General features: G+C 41.2%; 1 protein-coding gene across 1 annotated transcript; it reads left to right on the top strand.

The window, feature by feature from the left end:
• Positions 1-3,990: 3,990 nt before the first annotated feature.
• Positions 3,991-20,568, top strand: TSPAN8 (tetraspanin 8). Its single transcript, XM_082241149.1, has 8 exons — positions 3,991-4,203; positions 8,043-8,105; positions 10,797-10,925; positions 12,960-13,034; positions 13,493-13,600; positions 16,938-17,063; positions 18,659-18,742; positions 20,328-20,568. The coding sequence occupies exons 1-8, from the start codon at positions 4,144-4,146 to the stop codon at positions 20,379-20,381; spliced, it is 699 nt and encodes a 232-aa protein (XP_082097275.1). The 5' UTR covers positions 3,991-4,143; the 3' UTR covers positions 20,382-20,568.
• Positions 20,569-20,891: the final 323 nt, after the last annotated feature.

The raw sequence follows: 20,891 nt of genomic DNA, 5'->3' as shown, positions 1-20,891 counted from the left end.
GTGGAGTGTGTCCATGGGAGGAATTGGGAGGAAATGTTCCCTTTATGGTTTTGTTTACAATAAAAGGTTCAATAAAAATTAATTCTAGTTGTTCTGCTGTTTTGGCAATTGTGGTTAAAATGGTTTTAAAAAGAAAAAAGCATGGAAAATGTGTACAATTTAAATACAGACTTTTCATGTATTCTTTAAAAAGAACAGCACAAAACAGGGCAGAACAGGCCTATGATTGAGTGCCAGGGAGACTGAAATGGGACAGAATTAGGCTATTCAGTATTATTATTATTATTATTATTATTATTATTATTATTATTATTAATATACTGCCCTATATCTGGGGGTCTCAGGGTGGTTCACAGAATAAAATCAAGATATAAAACCACGAAATATAAAATAAAAACAAAACAACAACCCAATTAACCCCCACCCCAAAAAAACACATTTCAAAAGGGCATAAGATGTAAATCAGATCAACCAAAGGCCTGGTTAAAAAGGAACATTTTTGCCTGGGGCCTGAAGGTGCATAATGAAGGCACCAGGTGACCCTCCCTGGGAAGAGCATTCCACACATGAGGGATCACTGCTGAGAAGGCTCATTCTCATGTTGCCACCCTCCAAACCTCTCAAGGAGGGGGCACATGACGGAGGGCCTCAGAAGATGATCTCAGGATCCGGGTAGGTTCATATGGAAAGAGGCAGTCCTTGAGGTATTGCAGTCCTGATCCATTTAAAGCTTTATAGGTCAAAACTAGCACTTTGAATTGGGCCCGGAAACTAATCGGTAGCCAGTGTAGTTGGACCGGGATCAGTGTAATATATTCAAACCATCTTGCGCTGGTGAGCAACCTGGCCACTGAATTCTACACCTGCCGAAGTTTTTGAACTGTCTCCAGAGGCAGCCCTACGTATAACACATTGCAGTAATCTAACCTTGAGGCTACCAGAGCATAGACAACAGTAGTTAGGCTATCCCTGTCCAGATAGGAGCATAGCTGGGCCACCAGCCAAAGCTGACGGAAGGCACTCTGGGCCACTGAGGCCACCTGAGCCTCGAGCGACAGCAAGGGATCCAGGAGTACCCCCAAGCTACGAACCTGCTCCTTCAGGGGAAGTGTAACCCCATCAAGAGCAGGCGACCTCCCATCCATCTGGTCTTGGGAATCACCCACTAACAGTGCCTCAGTCCTATCTGGATTGAGCTTTAGTCGGTTGGCAGTACATCCTCAGCCCTTTCTTGGGAAAGTCAAAAAGAAAATCCTCACCAAATCTTTATGAGGTTAGCAGGCTGCCTCACATCTTTATCTAGTGACTGACTGTACCTATAAGAGACAAAGGAATATGAGTCATATGGGTGGGAAGCCCAGAACAAGGAAGTTCTTAGACTTTGAACATGAACGTTACCTCTATTCAGACACAACTTCCTTACAAAACAAGATTGTGACTTTGATTAGTTTTAGCCACTTAGAGTATTCAGTATACCCCATTTTGTTTTCTCAGCTGCATTCGAGAAAGGTGCCCTATGAACCTTTATCTTTGACACATCACTTACTATTAGATGAGGGCACCCCCACCCCAACCAGGGAAGAATTTATTCAGCCTGCAGTCTCCCTCTTGGAACCGAGTCTACAGGCTGACCCTGTGGCTACAAGATTCTGCCTGCTTTTGTTTTTCTTTGTTTCTTCCTCATTCTTCTCCTTGCACGCATCTTACCTGATGAAAAGTTCTGGAGAACTTGAAAGCTTGCCACATTTTTTTGTGAAATTTTGCTTAGCCCTATTTTTTTTAAATTGCCTAACTGGGTGTTGATGTTTCCCCCCCCTTACAAACCCACACCTTTGCTTTTTATGTAGCAAGCGTCTTGTGAATAGTTCCTGAGGACAGCAAGGCATGCCGAGTTTTTTCTTTATTTTAAACAAAAACAATGGGGCTTTACAATAGGGTGTGAAAGTAAATAACTCAACTGAAACTAGCAGAGGATTGGAATTTTTTTTGGAGTTGAAGGGCGTGGTACCCTCTGTCCCTTATAATAATGGTTACTGTGTCTTTTGTATGACAGTTGAACAGGTTCAGGTTAATCATTTAGCTGAGAGGCTTTGTTTTCTCTGAAAGAGTCAAAGTTGTAGCCTACCTGTAAATGGGTGAGTTCCTCTGTGGCTCACCTTGGAATGCTGTCAGGTTATCCCATAATAATTAGTGAGAAAAGAGAGCAGGCTTTTCCAACATTCTCCATAAAAGCTGAGAAAAGCCAAGCACTAGGAAGATTGCTTCCACCCCTCCTTCCAAAAGCAGAATCATTCCCCAGCCCTCCCTACCAGTCCTCCCATCTCAAGCAATCTTGACCTTGTGAAGAATGGACAGGAGTGGAACTGGGAGCAGGAAGGGATCACTTAAAACAGGAGAGACCTGTAAAAACGGGCTTGGACACTCCTTGAACATGCTCAGCAGTGTCATTTCCTGTTGGGGTTCCTGTACACTACTTTTCTGTGCCCCTTGATTTAATGAATTGTACTGGGAAGTATTATTTTACCTGTAAAAGTAAAATAGAAACAAATCATTTTTTAAAAATGAAAGCACAGTGGTGCCCTGCAAGACGAATGCCTCGCAAGACGAAAAACTTGCTAGACGAAAGGGTTTTTCGGTTTTGCGTTGCTTCGCTAGACGAATTTCCCTATGGGCTTGCTTCGCAAGACGAAAACGCCTTGCGCTTTTTTCTTGAAGCCGCTTGAAGAGGCGCAGTTGCAACGGACCGTGCTTCACAAGACGAAAAACATCGCAAGACGAAAAACATCGCAAGACGAAAAGACTCGCGGAACGAATTATTTTCGTCTTGCGAGGCACCACTGCAGTTCCTTCTGCTTTCTTCAGACTCCCAATAACCACAGGCTGAAGGAAGTGGTTCCCTCTGCACACTAACCTGGGAGTAAGCGCAGCTGAACACAAGCAGGACTTCGGCATCTAAAACATGCAACAGTTAGATCAGTTTAAGATTGGTTGAAGCATTGGAGGTGTACTAAATTAGGTGGGGGAGGGTAGAAAAACATGCCCTATATAGTACAAAGATGTATCACTCAGATTAAACGAACCAAAATTTGATCCCCATGATACAAGCACGAAGTATAACTTTGTAGCCATTTTATATTTCATTATATATCTTCACAACAGCTAAGCGAGAAAGGTTGGACTGAGGGTTGGTGAGTGGTCCAAGGCAGGATGTGAAGAAAAATAGTGATGAGCTTAAAATGTGAAACTGCACATGCTCAGATTATTTTTTGTAGTCCACAAATCTTGTGCCTTAATACGTAAGATACCCTATTTTGTGGTTCCTTATTTCATGTGTTCCTTTTTGGAAGAAAGGGACATTGTTTAAGGATTTGCTCCAGGACCCCTGGCCATCTTAATTTGATGTTAATTTTGGAGGTACTGTATATGAAATAAACAGCTGCAGCAAAAACCTGGTGTTTATTCAGAAACAACTCCTACCTTCGTGTGAAAAAAGAAAGTCTTCAAGAGAGTTGAAACCATAAAATGGGAATGAAAAGCATGGGGGTTGTATTCTGCAAACACCTCCAAGTTCTCCCCTTGGAATATTGTTACATATAGATGTTTTTTATGTATCCCATTTCTAAAAGACTGAGCTAATAGTAAATATGGCTTCTATGCCAAAAGGAGGGTAAAAGGGAAAATCTTAAAACTGTTACATGTTCTTTTAAGTTTTTATTTTTCAAAACTGGTCTTAACACACTAGCCCTTTAAAGTTCTGCACTCTGATTTTCCCACCACCACCTTCACCAAGCTCCAATAAATACATTTACTTTTCAGGCGTTGGACTAGTAAGACTATACGTAGCTGTGATGTATGTTGCTGCTGTAAACCGAAAAAACACACACAGGCATTAGAGATAGCTCTGACTGGTGCTTTTTAAAATTGCCTGGTTAATATTTAGCTACAAGATATGCACGGCTTGACTAACTGAACTTCTTTTTTCCTCAGAACTTCCTTTTCTGCTTTCAAAAGTAAGGAAGTGGTCTAGCCGATTACTCAAAGAGCGAGGATCAGAAATAGTTCAACGCGGGGGAACTCTTCTAAGAAGTGCTACTTTTATATAATCACCCTTGATCTTGCTGAATTTTTCTTTAAAAATTAAAAATGGCTGGTGTCAGCAGCTGCATGAAGTACTCTATGTTCATCTTCAACTTTTTGTTCTGGGTAAGTCTGAATTGTTTAAAGTGATTATCACACAAAACAACACAAATTCAAGGGATTCTGAAACAGCAGTTTGTATTTGTAGGTATTTGTAGAACAGCATTATTGCTGATATTTAACAGGTGCTTGCTATCTGGAAACAGTTGGAGACTCTTTCATTTCAACATGCTTTTCTAGCGAGATGTAAAGGTGTTCATTTTGTATTGTTTTTAAATCTATCCTTTGGCAGTGCTTTAAAAACTATTATTGTATGTTTCTATTGTATGTTAGTAGATTGCATTGAGATTCATGTGAAAGGCAATTCATTAATTAGTTTAGTGTTGTTGTTTTTTTAAAAAAATATGTTTGTAAATCACCTTGAGATACACGTGAAAGGCAATTCATAACTCTTAAAAAAACCACAGTTGGGTGGGGAGTAGGGTGAAATTCCAAGGGCAAGCTCAGAACCCAGGCCTTTCTAATGCCCCCTAAATTAATGTGACCAAAATGACTTATATTTCAGTAGTTTGGTATAGCTGAAGCACATGGGTTGGACAGCACATTAAAAGGATGTTGGGAAAAGAAAGGCATTATTTTAATGTTGCTAATAATACACTGACCACCAATTGGGTACGTGCATGCAGTCAGCCATCTGCCACCAACCCAAAGGAGCGTGAAACTTCTATCTCTCCTGATATTTCTAGATGATTAGTGCTCAGATTTCTGAAGATCTTGACCAAAATTAGGACTAATTGTAATAGTGGCTTGGGAATGGAAAGGCACAGAGTTGAAACTTCAGTATTTTGTATGTCTATTGCATGGGCATAGCCAGGATTTATATGGGGGGCAGGCTTTATGTTAGGGGAGGGCAGAACCTCAGGTGGTTAAGTATTTTTATTGTTTGGGGGGGGGCAATTGCCCCCTTGGCAACGCCCATGGTCTATTGACTGGTGCCATAGCTGTCAACGTTTCCCCCTTTTTAAGGGAAATTCCCTTATTCCGAATAGGATTCCTCGCAAGAAAAGGGAAAAGTTGACAGCTATGACTGGTGCATACTGGAAAAACCCATAATGTCTTCCTCAGAATCAATTACTTCCTCATGCTTTTCAAGTTACTTCAGTGAGAGAATGCAAATGCATTTATTCATGACATCCCCGGATGACTTTGTGAACTGAAACCCTTCAGGTCAGAGCTGTTACTTGTATGAACTTTTGGGAGTAAATCCCATTCCCAAATTCTTAGCAAGACATATTGCAATACGTACCCAGGCACAAAAATCATTTAGAGATATTCCTATGTCTAAAACATTTATCATGTAACTTCCTCCTCAGATTGAAACTATAATGTTTTGTTTTATTTTGACCTAAACCCTCACTTTCAATGCACATAATCCTTCATCCTTCTTCTTCTTCTTCTTCTTCTTCTTCTTCTTCTTCTTCTTCTTCTTCTTCTTCTTCTTCTCTCTCTCTCTCTCTCTCTCTCTCTCTCTCTCTCTCCCCTGCCTGCTTATATCTGTTTTAGTCATGGCCTACTCGCTTTCCATCTATAACATTTCCAAAATTCATCCTTTTAAATCTATTAGCTATACTGATTCTCAGCGCCGGCCCACCCATGAGGCAGGGTGAACCAGCCGCCTCAGGCAACACCCCCACATGTGCCCCACCACTTCATATTGCCACCACACAACCTAGGCAAGGGATGTGGTGGTGGCAGGGCAGGGCAAAACAGGATGCATCCCCCCTACTGATTGTCATACAGACCTGCTTTCTAGTATATGCAATGTTTGTTCATCGTCCTTGCCTTTCAGCGGAAACTTATATCTATTTTCTTCTACCTTTAATATTTTCTTCACACTCATTGTTTCCCCACTTACAGTTGTGGAGAAGAACTGTAGCTTTGCATGCGGAAGGTCCCAGGTTCAAGCCCTAGCACCTAGCTTCTATATGAATAGTAAATAAAAGAAAAGCTTGACTGGGGGACAAAAGACTGTGGCTTGCATTTTCCCTTCAGCTTTGTCATTTCCGCTTTTTCTAGACACATGTCATTCCATCACCCTGCAGCACTAGCCTCTTGCTTCTGCTGCCCACAAGAACCAGAGGCTTAGGCAAGTTGTGCATTTAGGCCCCTGTCTGTGTGGTGGGTACGGGGCCTACTACAGATCACTTGGCCAGGACACACACACACACACACACACACACACAGAGAGAGAGAGAGAGAGAGAGAGAGAGAGAGAGAGATGGCAGGAGGTCCATGCACACCTTATACTTCTAATCCATCTTGAACTCTGTTATGCTCATGGGCAGGTTAGCAATATATTAAATAAAGACAGCCACAGCCTTTCCACTATGTGATAAGGCAACAGCCGCTGTGTTCTCAGCTGCAGAGAATTTTAATAGAACCCGATGAAAGGTATCTGTTGATCAGCCATTCAAACAACTGCACAGACTGGGGTTTCTGGTTGGTCTGCACTTAAGCACAGTTAATGATCCGGTCCTGCTTGTGGAAAACTGCCCTTGAGCTGCCTGTATATTGTAAGTTGTCAAAGCATGAGGATACCTCTAGAAGTATAGAATTTATCTACCATATGATCTCTCACTCACTCACTCACTCAAACCCACACACCCTGCAGTCTTTAAACCATATCTGCACACACCAAGATTTTGTGCAGCCCCTCTGTAAAAGTGGGTGGAGCAACAGCTATGACTTGTACCTGTGTATTCTAGGCTGCATTCTAGCCACACAAAAGCCAGAGGTTTCCACACATATACACAAACTCTAACCAGACAGGCGAGAGGCATTGGACAGTTCAGAATCATATTCTAGCCAGATGAAAGCACCTGAGGATAACATGGAACAGGACTAGAAAGGGCTGTAGCCTCAGGGGGAGTCCTGAGTGCTAAACAGAGATGCCAAGGATCAGTGCTGGAACCCATGCCACACATAGCTGAGTGTTTTTCTCCACCTGCTGTATGTAAACGAATAGTTATTGGTGGGGAGTGACCGTGAGATGGAAGAGAAGCGGTGTGCTGATGGGCGGCACAGTGGAGTAGCCATGCAGTCGGGTGGCAGTGGTCTCCCAACAGCAGTGTTGCTACCACTTACTGGGATGGTGCAAATTTGGGACTGTGGGCAAACTGTTGGGAGCACTAGTTTTGCACCTCTCTGCTGTCCTGCCCCATACCAGACCATCACGGTAAGCGACAGTAACACTGCTGTTGGGAGAGGGGCCATTAGCTCCTACCCCATCACCCTGGTTGCATCTATGCATGTGCTCTAAGCCCAGAGGAAGATGTTAACTGGACACCTGGGAGAGGGCTGAAACCTGGGAAACTTGACTCTGTGTGTTCATGGTCCATGTGGTCAGATTTTTTACCAAATCATCCTCTAAGGAGCCAGTGTGGTGTAGTGGTTAAGAGCAGTAGGCTTGCAATCTGGTGAACCAGGTTTGCATCCCTGCTCTTCTACATGCAGCTGCTGGGTGACCTTGGGCCAGTCACACTTCTCTGGAGTCTCTCAGCCCCACTCACCTCACAGAGTGTTTGTTGTGGGGGAGGAAGGGAAAGGAGATTGTTAGCTACTTTGAGAGTCCTTCGGGTAGTGATAAAGCGGGATATCAAATCCAAACTCCTCCTCCTCCTCCTCTTCTTCTTCTTCTTCTTCTTCTTCCTCTCTAAAGGAAAATTAGGAGCAAAACACCAGCCAGGGACAGTTCCTGGCAAACAGAGACTGGAGAGCTGGAACACATGATATTATTATATCTACTCCATGTGATTGTATGTACTGAACTTGCAAGCAGGCATCTGTTGAAAAGTGATGGTTTTACATTCTGTCTACATTGCTGATCAATGTCTTTCCATAAACAGATGTGTGGATGTGCTATTCTGGCAGCCTCTATTTACATGCGTGTGAACAAAGATGCTCAAGAAGTAAGTTTGTTTTTCACCATATTATTTATCCTTATTTTTCTATATTATTTCTCCATGATTTGTTGATCCCAAAATGGTCTGGGCATCCAGTCTTGTGCTTTCCAAGAAATAATGGGTGTTTTTTAAAATATATATCATTTTTTAAATTTTAGAAATATAATTTTAGAAATCCATAATTTGCCTTGACCTTCTTTTGATTCAAGACACATTTGAGAAAGAGGAAAGCTTGGTTCCACGTGATGGGCTCCTAGGAAGAGAAACATCCTTCATTTAAAGTGTGGGCCTTATCTCAGCTACCCACTGCTTCAAAAATATATTTCATTCTTAGAAACATAATGAAAAACATAATTCAATTGATTTTTTGGGTGTGGGAGATGGGGATGTAAGTAGTACCACTATGTTCATTGGGATTTACTCTCAAACAACTGTGCATAGGATTGCAGGTTTAAACTCTTGAATAATCCAGAGATGCACTCAAGTTGTATTAATTTGAATGCTCTTTTGAAGAGAGAGAGAGAAAAAGAGGTGTGCTGAAGACATTTTATTTATGTGATCAGGGACAAGATACCTGATTTCCACTTTAAACATAATATAAGGAATGCAGATGAGTATATGAATACATGCTACATTTTAAGTAATATACATATACATTTTAAGCCAAACCTAATAAATAATAATAATAATAATAATAATAATAATAATAATAATAATATATTTATTATTTATACCCCACCCATCGGGCTGGGTTTCCCCAGCCACTCTGGGAAGCTCCCAACAGAATATTAAAAGCACGATAAAACACAAAACATTAAAAACTTCCCTAAACAGGGCTATGACTGGCCTGCTGCTGGAGTCAATGCAGTCAATCCAATTAATAATAATAATAATAATAATAATAATAATAATACCCCACCTATCTGGCTGTGTTTCCCCAGCCACTTGGGGCAGCTCCCAACATAATATTAAAAACACGATAAAACATCATTCAAAACTTCCCTAAACAGGACTATGACTGGCCTGCTGCAGGAGTCCCATTAGCAGGGATAATGCAGTCATCTTCTCCTCTAAAAAGCTGCCCATCCTCCAACACCATCACCTGAAACCTTTCTTTGGGTGCCTCCACTAACTGAAGTGACTGGAGAGGCAATCCTGGAAGTAGAGTTGCAACTACAGTGACACCATCATGAGCACCAATCACCTTGCGCAATAAAAAAAGGATATTTGGAGGTGCCCGAATTCCGCACAGTTGTCCCTATATTTATTTACATCAGAACATTTCTACGCTGCTTGATTGTAACCCCCCAAAAAAAAACCCCTCAAAGCTGTTTCCAAAAAGAATAATAAAACAATAATAATGTCACTGAAAGCAGCTTTTTTTTAAAAGCATTCCCAAATAATTAAAATCAACGATGAGCTAAAATTAGATTAAAATACACATCGAAATACCTGGGTAGGCATATGTTGTCTAAACAAAAATGTTTTTAGCAGCTGCCAGAAAGAATACAGTGATATCAATGGGCAGGGAGTTCCAGTGTGTGGGCTCTGCTGCACTAAAAAATTAATTTCTTACAAAAGCAGAATGAGTATTATGTGGTCTCTGTAACAGTGCCCATATGGAGCAAGGTGACCTCACAGGTAGACTGGTCCCAAGTTGTTAAGGATTTTATAAACTGATAGTAATAATTTGAATGTGACCTGGTAGCAAATGGGCAACCAGTGCAGGCCTCTGATCAGTGGTGTCGTATGCTGACAGGTTCTCACTCCTGTCAGCAATTGGGCTGCAGGAATCTTCACTAACTTCAGCTTCCAGATCGAGAGAAGCCCCGCATTTGTATTCAGGCACACTTCTTGCAGTGGGAGACCCAGCAAAGGCAGAGTCTACAATCACACACACACATGTACATTCATAGGCTCTGTTCAACCTTCCACGGAATATATGGAAGTCAGGCATGCAATGAGCAAGCACCTTCCTATTCCCCATTAGCCATGTGTACATATCGAGGAATATGCCATTTGAACGGGCCTTTGAAGCCAATAGGGCTGTGCAAAATGCTTCCATGCCCCCTGTGCTGCTTTGTGCCCCTTCTCCACTCATACCTGAGCAACACAAAACAGTGCATTGTAGCAGTTAAAAAAGGTAAAGGGACCCCTGACCATTAGGTCCAGTCGTGACCGACTCTGGGGTTGTGGCTCTTATCTCGCTTTATTGGCCAAGGGAGCCAGCGTTTGTCCACAGGCAGCTTCCAGGTCATGTGGCCAGCATGACTAAGCCGCTTCTGGTGAACCAGAGCAGCACACGGAAACGCCATTTACCTTCCCGCTGGAGCGGTACCTATTTATCTACTTGCACTTTGAGGTGCTTTCGAACTGCTAGGTTGGCAGAAGCTGGGACCGGAGCTCACCCCGTCGTGGGGAATCGAACCGCCGACCTTCTGACCGGCAAGTCCTAGGCTCTTTTGTTTAACCCAGTTGCTCTGCCCTAAATTGCAACACTCCTGCAGTGCCCTTTGGGGTATTTGGGTGTAAGAGATAGGATGTGGCTCAACTCATGAAATAGCACTGGTGCAAATGCCTTTTCCCACTGATCCCATCCACAGTAGACTAGAGGAAAGAGTTGTTGATTACCTTTCACATTGCTTTTGAAGAAGAATGTCCTTTCTCTGTTTACCATATTTGCTTCTGTCTACACAGTCATTCAACAAAGGCAGTGGCATGTTTGCCGGGATTGACCTCCTCATTGCTGTGGGCGCTATCATCATGGTGATGGGTTTCCTCGGCTGCTGTGGTGCCATGAAAGAAAGCCAATGCATGCTCCTCCTGGTAAGAGATTCAATAACGGGAACGTCAACACTAGCCTCTCCACACCAATGTTTACATTGATGTGCTCACTTCTTGTCTCCTTTCTTTGTCTGTGATTTGGAGCATTCTACAGTGGAACTTTGGTTTTCGAACGTAATCTGTTCTGGACTTCCAAAATGTTCGAAAACTGAGGTGCAAAGGGTGGGCCTGCAAGTTTACAGAGAAATTTGAGAAAAAACATAGTGGTACCTCAGCAGAAGCCGTTCGACTGCTGAGGCTTGTTCAAAAACGGAAGCATTTCCTTCCTGGTTTTTGGCGTTTGAGTTCCAAAACGTTCGTCAGTGGAGATGTTTGAAAACTGAGGTACCACTGTATATTCAGTGAAATGTTTCTAAAAAGTTCCAAAGCAACAGGCAAGAATTCTCTTCTTTGCATCTGTGGACTATGAAGGAAACATGAGACAGAAGGATACAGTAAGGGAATTTGACTCGGATTATTATTGTTATTAATTTAATTATCATCATTTATTTATATAGCACCATCAGCACACATGACTCTATACAATTAAAACACAAAATTATACCCCAAGAGACGTACAATTTAAACAACAGATATACACAATACAATAAAAATATATAGTTTAGCATGCATAATTCACAAGCCATTACATTAGGGATAATGTATAAAGAGTACCTCTTGCATCAATAAAAGGCTGGGAAGTTTTTACATTTCTGAAGCCCTGTTTAGAAGTGTTTACATAGAGGCGATGAATCTGGGTCACACCCAATGACTCCACCACTCCTGATTATCACACTTTCAAGGGCCCAGTTTGGACACAGCCAGAGCATACAGTACACAACTTGAAAGCACACACAGCCTGTTGTCAGCCTCCTCTGGAGTAAAACTATGGGAGCCAGTTGCATGTCATCTACTCCTCCTTTCTGAACTGAATTCTTGTCAGAATCCTTGGAGTGCAGCAAGACCAGTACCAGAAACTTGGTTGGTTAATTTTTGTTTTGCTTCAGTATTTCTGTACTTAAGCCTAGGTGGGTGGTTGTTGTTGTTGTTTTGTAATACTGAATTTATTCTGTTTGACTTTTTTTTTGCTTTTTGACACTTTTGAATTTACTGACATGTTCTGTGTTCCATTCATGTGTCTTTCCATTATTCTGTATTTGGATGTTTCTGAATGTTTCCTGTAAGCTGCTTTGGGCACAGCTCATTATGGGGGAAAGCAACATATAAGTTAACTCAACCCATCAATCAATCAATCAATCAATCAATCAATCAATCAGTGTCAGGCCATACCTCCATTTTTCTAGAGTATGGATTCCACATATGGGAGCCTATGCATGTAGGTGCTGTGTAAATGAATGATGACTGGAGTCAATATGAAGTAACACCAGTCTTCTCTTAATGCTTTCATTTCTACACATTTGAACACATGAACAAGTCTGGTGACAAGTACGGAATCAGCAGTGGTGTTTATTCTGGAGGGTGCATCATGATAACACTCAAAATGGTAGACCAAGATCTATGTGCCATTTTATTTACGCTAAAGGCTTGTATCTCACTTGCTCACACCCCCCCCCCACAAATGACTGACAACAGTAAACTATACATATGCTTGAACCAAATCAATAAATGCATTGATCAATCACCAAATATAACAACATCATTATATATATATATATAAAAATTCTAGGAAAAGGAGAACTGCAAAAGGAACAATGACAAAATTTGGAATAGCTTAGCCAATTGTAAAATGGAGCCTACAAGCAACTAACAAATAATTTTTTTTAAAAAAATTACATTTGCATCTCACTTTATAATATGTCATCAATGGCCAGATTAACAGAAACCTACTTTACCCTGACATGACCCAGAAAAACTGTCTGCGGACAAACGTTGGCTCCCTTGGTCAGTAAAGCGAGATGAGTGCCACAATCCCAGAGTCGTTCGCGACTTGACTTAACTGTCAGGGGTCCTTTACCTTGACCTTTACCCTGCTTTTAGATAATTAATTGTTCTCTTTTTTGTTTCTCCCCTCAACAGTTTTTCATTGGACTACTAATAATCCTGCTTCTTCAAATCGTAGCTGGTATTTTGGGAGGAGTGTATAAATCTAAGGTACCACATTTTTTTAAGTCATGCTTAATTGTTTCTAGGGACGCGGGTGGCGCTGTGGGCTAAAGCCTCAACGCCTAGGGCTTGCCGATCGAAAGGTCGGCGGTTCGAATCCCCGCGGCGGGGTGCGCTCCCGCTGCTCGGTCCCAGCGCCTGCCCACCTAGCAGTTCGAAAGCACCCCCGGGGGCAAGTAGATAAATAGGTACCACTTACCAGCGGGAAGGTAAACGGCGTTCCGTGTGCGGCTCTGGCTCGCCAGAGCAGCGATGTCACGCTGGCCACGTGACCCGGAAGTGTCCCCGGACAGCGCTGGCCCCCGGCCAATAGATGTGAGATGGGCGCACAAACCCCACAGTCTGTCAAGACTGGCCCGTTCGGGCAGGGGTACCTTTACCTTTACCTAATTGTTTCTAAGAAAATATATCAAATATGCTGATTGATATTGCATTCCTTTTTGTAGGTGGAAGAAGTTGTTAACAAGACCTTAACTGAGGAGGTTCAAATGTTGCAGGATACTACAGGAAAGAATCAAGACTTCCAGGCTGGTTTTCACAAATTTGAGCAAGCGGTAAATGATATTACTGATTTATTTGAGATAAAGGCAAATGAGGAGTTGTTGTTTTTTTAACTGTTACAAGAATAGTGATAGCAAGAAATTGGAAAAAGAACACAGCCCCTACTCTTTGTGAATAGATTGAAAAAGGTTGGTCTGTTGTGGCAATAGTCATATTAACTTATTTCGGAATACAAGTAAACCAACCCGATAAATCTAACCCAATAAGTGTAAATGCAGCCATATGCTATTTTTAATTAATTGCGATGTTATATATTTAAACTTTAAAGATAAAATAAAAACAAACATGATATTAACATTTTTTAAAAAAAATGCTAAAAGCTGAAATTCTTACTCATTGGTGCTTGGACTCAAGATATGTCTAGACCCTTAATTCTTGGGGAACCAAGCTGTTTAATGGTTAAATCTATGTTAGTTACAAGCCTTGGATCTGAAACCTGGACCAGTTTCATGCATTAAATCAGACCACTTCTACACTGTGGCTATTTTGTAGGTGGGAATCAGTCATGTGTCAGCACATTCAGATTGTAAAATTAAAGTGGATTTGGTGCACAAGAAGCCTGCTTCCTAAATAAGTAAATTAATCAAACTTTTTGTGATAATCAAAGTGATGGGGGAAAGGCAATGGATAGAGTAGAGTAATACTCACTTGTTGTGCGTATAACCTCCCCGCAAACAAATCAGAAGGAATGCTTGATAAACAGCCAACCTTGTATCTGCTGTTCACAAACTCTCACCCAAGGCCAGTTCAAAGCTGGAAGGTGGGTAAGAGAGGGGCATCTACTGAGTGACTGGCTCAAGAGGCAAGTGGCCAGGAGACACCCATTGCTCCTTGTGGCCAAAGTGCTTCAAGGTGCCTATCATAAGAGAGACCTGGGTTTCTCACATTAGAGAACTGAATGCAGCAAATACATAGGCTTTGAAACTATCACAGTGTCTTTGTAAGAACTTATGGCAAGCATCTGTTTCAGCTTATGCCGGGATGACTGTTCCTCTTCTTGTTTATGTGGTGCCTGAGACTTCTCAGTTTTGCTTTCTGCTGAAGGAACCAACTTTCTACTGAACAAAACTATGAAAGAAGGGGGACTAGAGTGGAAGAATGTAGAGTTACAGAATGAAGACTCTTAACCTCATTTAGTTAAACTGTTTCCTCCACTGCTGGCTGGTATCCCTTCTACTTCAAAGAAAATGGCAATGGTATTATTTCATAATGGTATTTCCTAATGGCCACGTTTGGATGATAATATCTTGGTTTAATAAGCCAAGATATCAGCGAGACTTCAGGGTGCGCACACAGCCCCTTCTCTCTTCTCTTTGCACAAACAAGTAAATCAATCGTAAGCCTTCCGTTAATTAGTTTCCCTTTTCATCTGAGCTAGGAAACTATGGTCAATGGCTTCAAAACAAGGAAGGATAGTAAGCCAATGTCAAACCAATATGGAAATGTTGGGAATAAGCCATCCTAATCTAGTAATAAGGGTTTTGTTCCTAAAGCAGTAGCTACGCTGGAGTTGAAAAGAAATGATTACCTCTTAGTTGCCCTCTACTTCTTAATCAGTCGCCAGTGTATGAAATTATAAGGAGCTGCCTTCAGACATTCCCTAGAAATAGGGCTACATCTAGGAAATTCATCTCCTTAGTACAAGGACTTCTGCTTGAACAATGATATTTCCTTTTCCACTTCTCTCCCAAATACTCCAGGAGTTTCCCTAATCCTCCAGATTTTAAAGCAAAGGATGGATGGCAACCTGTCATGTATAATCTAGTTGAGATTCCTGCATTACAGGGAGTTGGACTAGATTACCCTCGGGGTCACTTTCAACTCTATAATTATATGATTCTATGGTTCAGTTTTTGGAGAGGTGCATGCAGAGAAAAGAGTGGGAGGAAGTTCTGTTGCACAGGTGGAGGGCTCTGCTAGATACGACCCATAGTTTATAAAAAATATAGTTGGGGAGAGAAATTTGCTTCAGCCTAATTTGCACTTCCCCAAACAATACCCAAACAAAAGCACACCTTTCCTGCAAAATTCACGGTTCTCCAAATTTTGTCATACAGTTGTACAGCCAAAAAATGTATACAAGCTACATATACTGTGGGAAGGTGTGCATGAAAATTCATATATAAGTAGAAGAAAACAAACAAAAGCACATAATGTTAGGAAAAAAATGTTTTGCAAATGTGTATAGTTGCATGCATTAGATTTTATTGACCAACTAAATACAGGTTATAGCCAAAAACAAACAAACAAACAACAAACAAACACCAAAAGCAGACAGGTCTGAGAAACATATTAAAACAAACACGATTAAAGCATTATTACACACATCACAGATATACACAAATGGTTGGAAATGGTGGAAAACTCAGGGAGCAAGGCAGGACTCTTGGGTTTTCCTAAGTTGAGAACTTTTATCGCAAACTTCGCTGGGTTGCACTGAAAGGCTGGTGAATTTTCATGAGGACTTAAAAAGAAAAGTTTGTTTGAACATGTCATGAACTGAGCTAAAGACTGGAAAAATTAGAAAATGACAGAAGATTAAATTGGCAGATTCACCCATCCCTACATAAACACCCCATTAAATTGACTACAACAGCTGTGAGCCTTGATTCTTGTAAAGAGTGGCACCAGCTGATTTTTTAAAATAAAGTTCAAAGTCAAAACCTTTCTCTCCTCATGAAAAGTGGAGATTTGGATAAAATGGGACCAAAATTCTAAAAGAAATCTGCTTTAGTTTTGATAACTGAAAGAAAAATGTGATTTCTCTGGATCACACATATCTTATAAAAGGATAGTTAGTATTCTGAGAAAGTTGCTTTTCTTGAGAATGTCTGTTTATTTGTTGCACTTAGTCCTCCCTGCTTCCCATTGATTTTTGGTGAGTATCATTTAACTGCAACAGCAAGAAGAAGAGCCATTCAACGTGGTACCATTATTACTGTTTCTCCTTTCCCCCCTATATGCAAGTTTAGTCACATGGTTTGCTTTTTTAAAAAAATTCTCTGAGATCTCGACACACGCCATTTATCGGTAGTGGCACCCGCCCTGTGGAACGCCCTCCCACAAGATGTCAAAGAGAAAAACAACTACCAGACTTTTAGAAAACACCTGAAGGCATTCCTGTTTAGGGAAGCTTTTAATGTTTAATAGACTATTGTATTTTAATACTCTGTTGGAAGCTGCCCAGAGTGGCTGGGAAAACCCAGCCAGATGGGAGGGGTATTAATAAAGGTAATAATAATAATATCTATCTATCTATCTATCTATCTATCTATCTATCTATGCTAGTTAGGAACTCTCATTGTCTCTTTATTTTCTCCTCTCCTATAGAACAAATGCTGTGGTTTGCTTAAGGGGGAGAGTGACTGGGGAAAGGCACAGTCCGTATATAATGGCTGTCAATGTGACACTAAAGACGTAGGGACATCAGTTTGCAAAGGAGATAAGTATACAACGGTAAGTAGAATGAAAACGTGTTTCATAATTTTCCTTTGAGGGTTATTGTTGTTTGGACGGCTTGAATATTCATGGCGACATGGCAAATTACATATTGGTAACGGGTTGCTCTATTACTTGCCTCAAACACTTGTCACCTCTTACCTCGAAATGTGAAAACTCATGTTTCTGTTGCCTTTCTTGCAGTCCTATTTATTGAACTAGTTAGAGGCCATGTGACATATCTGAAGAAAAGTAATGGCCCCACCACAAAATGTATGCGCATTACACATTGTGTTCTGTCTACCTTGGAATGGGTTGCTTCTGGCGTGCGCATTTGGAATTCTCCTCCTAATCATTGCTGCTGTATTATGCATTACAACAAGTCATGTATTGCATTCCAGAATTAAATATAAACATACAGTACTGTAGCATCTCCCCTGTACTATAGCACACAGCGTGCTATCCAGAACCTGATGCGTTAATGGAGAGCTGAGAAGATGAACAAAGTCTGCAAAAAATTGAGAATGAAAATGCCACAAGCTATTTAAAGTTCTAAGTTGTACATGCCTTCACATTCATTGTCACTATAGACAGTTTTCAAAAAATGTGATGTGTTTGTTGCATTTTGCTTGTATCCTGCATTTCTTCATTGATGGGATTCCCAATACCTCCTTTTCTGAATGTTGAGAACTGCAATATCAGTTATAAACTCAGGTACTTTCCCTGGAATGAAGGTCGCCGAAGACCTCTGGCATTTCTGTGATGTATGGTCTATTTACAGTATGAAGTTTCACTGTATTAACTTGAACAGATATTGGTTCCATACTCCTCAATCATCCTGATTTGAGTGGGACATCACAGAGTTACAGAAGCCATCCTGGCTTCTGATTGGATCCTGGAATGTCCCATTTTTTGGTCCGGTGCTCTGACATGAGTCAGCTGGGTCATGCCAGAACGCTGGACCAAAAGATGCTTTTTTGTGGTCTCAAACTCTTCTGCACATCAGCTGGCTCCCATGAGAGTTTGGGACCAAAAAACAAGTGTTCTGATTTTGATCAGTGGGATATTGGAGGGTATGACAGCATGAGTTTCACAGAGAAGAGCATCAGACCTCTCTGGGTCCCATCTCCCCCGGCCCTGCCAGCTTCCTAGAGGAGGAAAGCAGAACCTAGCTGAGTCACCTCCATCAACACATATGCATTCCCAACACCTGTTTGGAGATTATATACATATAATAGCCAGAGAATGCAGAAAATTCACATTAGATATGCATATTCCTCAAGGCCTGTTGGAAATTGTGTATATATAGTTCCCTCTTCCTGGAAGGATTATGTTCACTTTCTCCATAAGGCCTGATGAATGTGCACAGGGGTAGCTTGTTTTGCATATTAACCATTCAATTAAGATTAAACTTGCATATATGTTTTAAGACAATAGACATTTGTTGTGCACTGTTTTGCCTTTCTGGTGCCAAGCCGCAAATGGCTTATATTTGGCACAAGATGGGAGATTCCACTAGTTCGGTTCATTCCCATTAAGTGTTCATGTTAGAAGCCTATGAATTACTAGTGAACATTTCACTTGCATTAATTTTTCTCTCTTTTATCTTTCAGCCTTGCAGAGAAGCAATAATAGAGTTCTTCAAGAATAACATGGTCATCGTTATGGGGATAGCATTTGGGCTGGCATTCATTGAGGTAGATCTACAGCTATTCTTGCTCTTTCTGTCTCACTCTTTCTCCAAGGAGCTCTGGGGAAATGTCCCACTTTTGTGCAACACCTTAGGCTGACTAAAAAGCCCCAGAATGGCATTTATGTAAATGTGTGTGGGTTTAAAATGAGGAGAGGCATCCTGGTGCATGCTGCCTCCACTTCCAACCTTTGACCTGAAGAAGACTCTCTGGGAGAGAAGGAGCCAAAGAACAGTTTGTCTCAGCTAGAGATGAACCAATCTGCTGATTTCAGTTTCTCCCACTTAGTATTTCCTGCCCACCTTAAACACAGTTTACCACATTTCTGCATCAGTTTGTATTTTTGCCATTCCTGACTGGCGCGAATTGGTGGCCCTTGATCTGTGAATTCCACCAGCTTCAGCAGCCACAACAGATGGTCTTCTTTTGGAAAAGTGACCTTGCTGTCTCATGGAGCCACACAGAGTGGTTTAATCTGGCCACTATGCAACGCATGGTGCCCAGCAGTATCCACCCTTAGCCCAGATGTGGTCCTGTGTATGTTGTGAGCCCATGGCCATCTCCCCCTTTGTCAGTATCCAAACACTGCTGCAAATCGGCTGTATTGTCACTTAAACCACTGCTACTAAATTTCATCTGAAGCTGGAAGGAGCCGTGAAATGTAATAAAATAAACGGCTGTTAATAAAAAGGAATAACAAATGTTTAACAAAATGAGCTGATGACAAATCATGTGATAATTGTGTGGTAATTAATGATGTGGGAAATATGTGAGCTGGGAGGTGAGGAATTACACGGCTGCCCATTTGCTTCGCTACTAGAGGAGTCAGACACGCAGCCTTTTTCTTACTAGCTAGGTTTGAAAAAGAATTACAGGTTTCTAATTAAAACTGATCCTGAGATGACCCTTTATCCATATCCGTGCTGAACCTGAAAGTGTGTTTCTTAAAGGAAAATAGTATGTTCCATTTTTTAAAAAGTCTGTTTTGTACATTTGTATTTGCTGAATGGCTTTCATAAGAAGTAAGGGGACCCCCTGGAATGGTACAGAGAATGGTGAAGAGGGATGCATTAGGTAAGGGGGTGATCTGCTAAAATTGAGTGCCCCCATCCTGCCTCAGTGTGAGAGCTTTCCTCTATGGCAAAGTCACTATTAAACAAGTAATTAGAATAACATTGTGATTCATTTCTGATGAACTGAAGGGCTTCATTCTGGGACGGTTTTCTCTGAGAGAGAAGTAGTATGAAAAACCTTTATTAGCTACTATGAGATTTGATTCCCTCCCCACGTTACAGCAGAAAACAGCAGTACAAATTCCATAGAAGGCAATGTCTTCACCCATTAAAGCAATCCATCTTTCAGAATAAATTTAAGTTTCCCATAGTGTGGTATATATGGGTTTAATTAAAATCCCACTATTCTTGAGTCATACTTCTAAAAATTACTTTGGAAATGGTCTTCAGCATAGCACATTTCATCTGTATGTAAATCCAAGAAATTTGCAAACAAAATGTTCTTGCTGCGCATTTGCCTGTATGTGGGGGATATTCTGAAGCTGCCAAATCATACCATAAACATCTTTCTTTTCCAGGTTCTTGGTCTGGTGTTTTCAATGAGCCTTTACTGCCAAATCCAGAGAAAATGAAACCATGGAAGTGTCAGAAATATGCCACTAGCCAAATGAGAAACCTTTGTAGATTGAGAGATGGATGTTTGGTTGGCACCCGCAAATAAATGCCAGAAGCAGCTGTGATGATAACAGCCGAAGCACCAATGGATAAATACTCTTCATGACTTATGAAATAAAATCTGTTTAAAATTAGAGAAACTAATGATCTGTCACTAGTTTCTTTGTAATGCAATACATACCTATGTGTACACTTCTGCCACCTTTTTTTAATTTGAAGATGACTTGTCAACAAAATGTAGCATATTGACTTGACACATATTGTGTTGTCGCAGCGCACTGTTTTCCGGACTTCTGATAAGCAAGGAATACTTTTTTGTTCGGAATTAAAACTGGACACACACACTTCAGCTTCACCACTGGAAATGCTTTACTTATAACAGGGACAGGGGGCAGGCTGTGCACCTCTGAATGTTGTTGAACTCTTAATACAAGACCAATGCTGAGACATAATGGGAGCTGTAGTAC

The sequence above is a fragment of the Podarcis vaucheri genome (genome assembly GCF_965113315.1).
Source record: "Podarcis vaucheri genome assembly, chromosome: 10".
In the NCBI taxonomy this organism is placed as follows: Eukaryota; Metazoa; Chordata; class Lepidosauria; order Squamata; family Lacertidae; genus Podarcis; species Podarcis vaucheri.
This window is presented reverse-complemented; position numbering and strand designations above follow the sequence as displayed.

Bases quoted from the DNA above. Each gene is read 5' to 3' on its own strand.
- TSPAN8 (XM_082241149.1), top strand. From the start codon at position 4,144: ATGGCTGGTGTCAGCAGCTGCATGAAGTACTCTATGTTCATCTTCAAC. The intron at 4,204-8,042 runs GTAAGTCTGAAT...TTCCATAAACAG, and splicing joins TCTTCAACTTTTTGTTCTGG to ATGTGTGGATGTGCTATTCT. The intron at 8,106-10,796 runs GTAAGTTTGTTT...CTGTCTACACAG, and splicing joins TGAACAAAGATGCTCAAGAA to TCATTCAACAAAGGCAGTGG.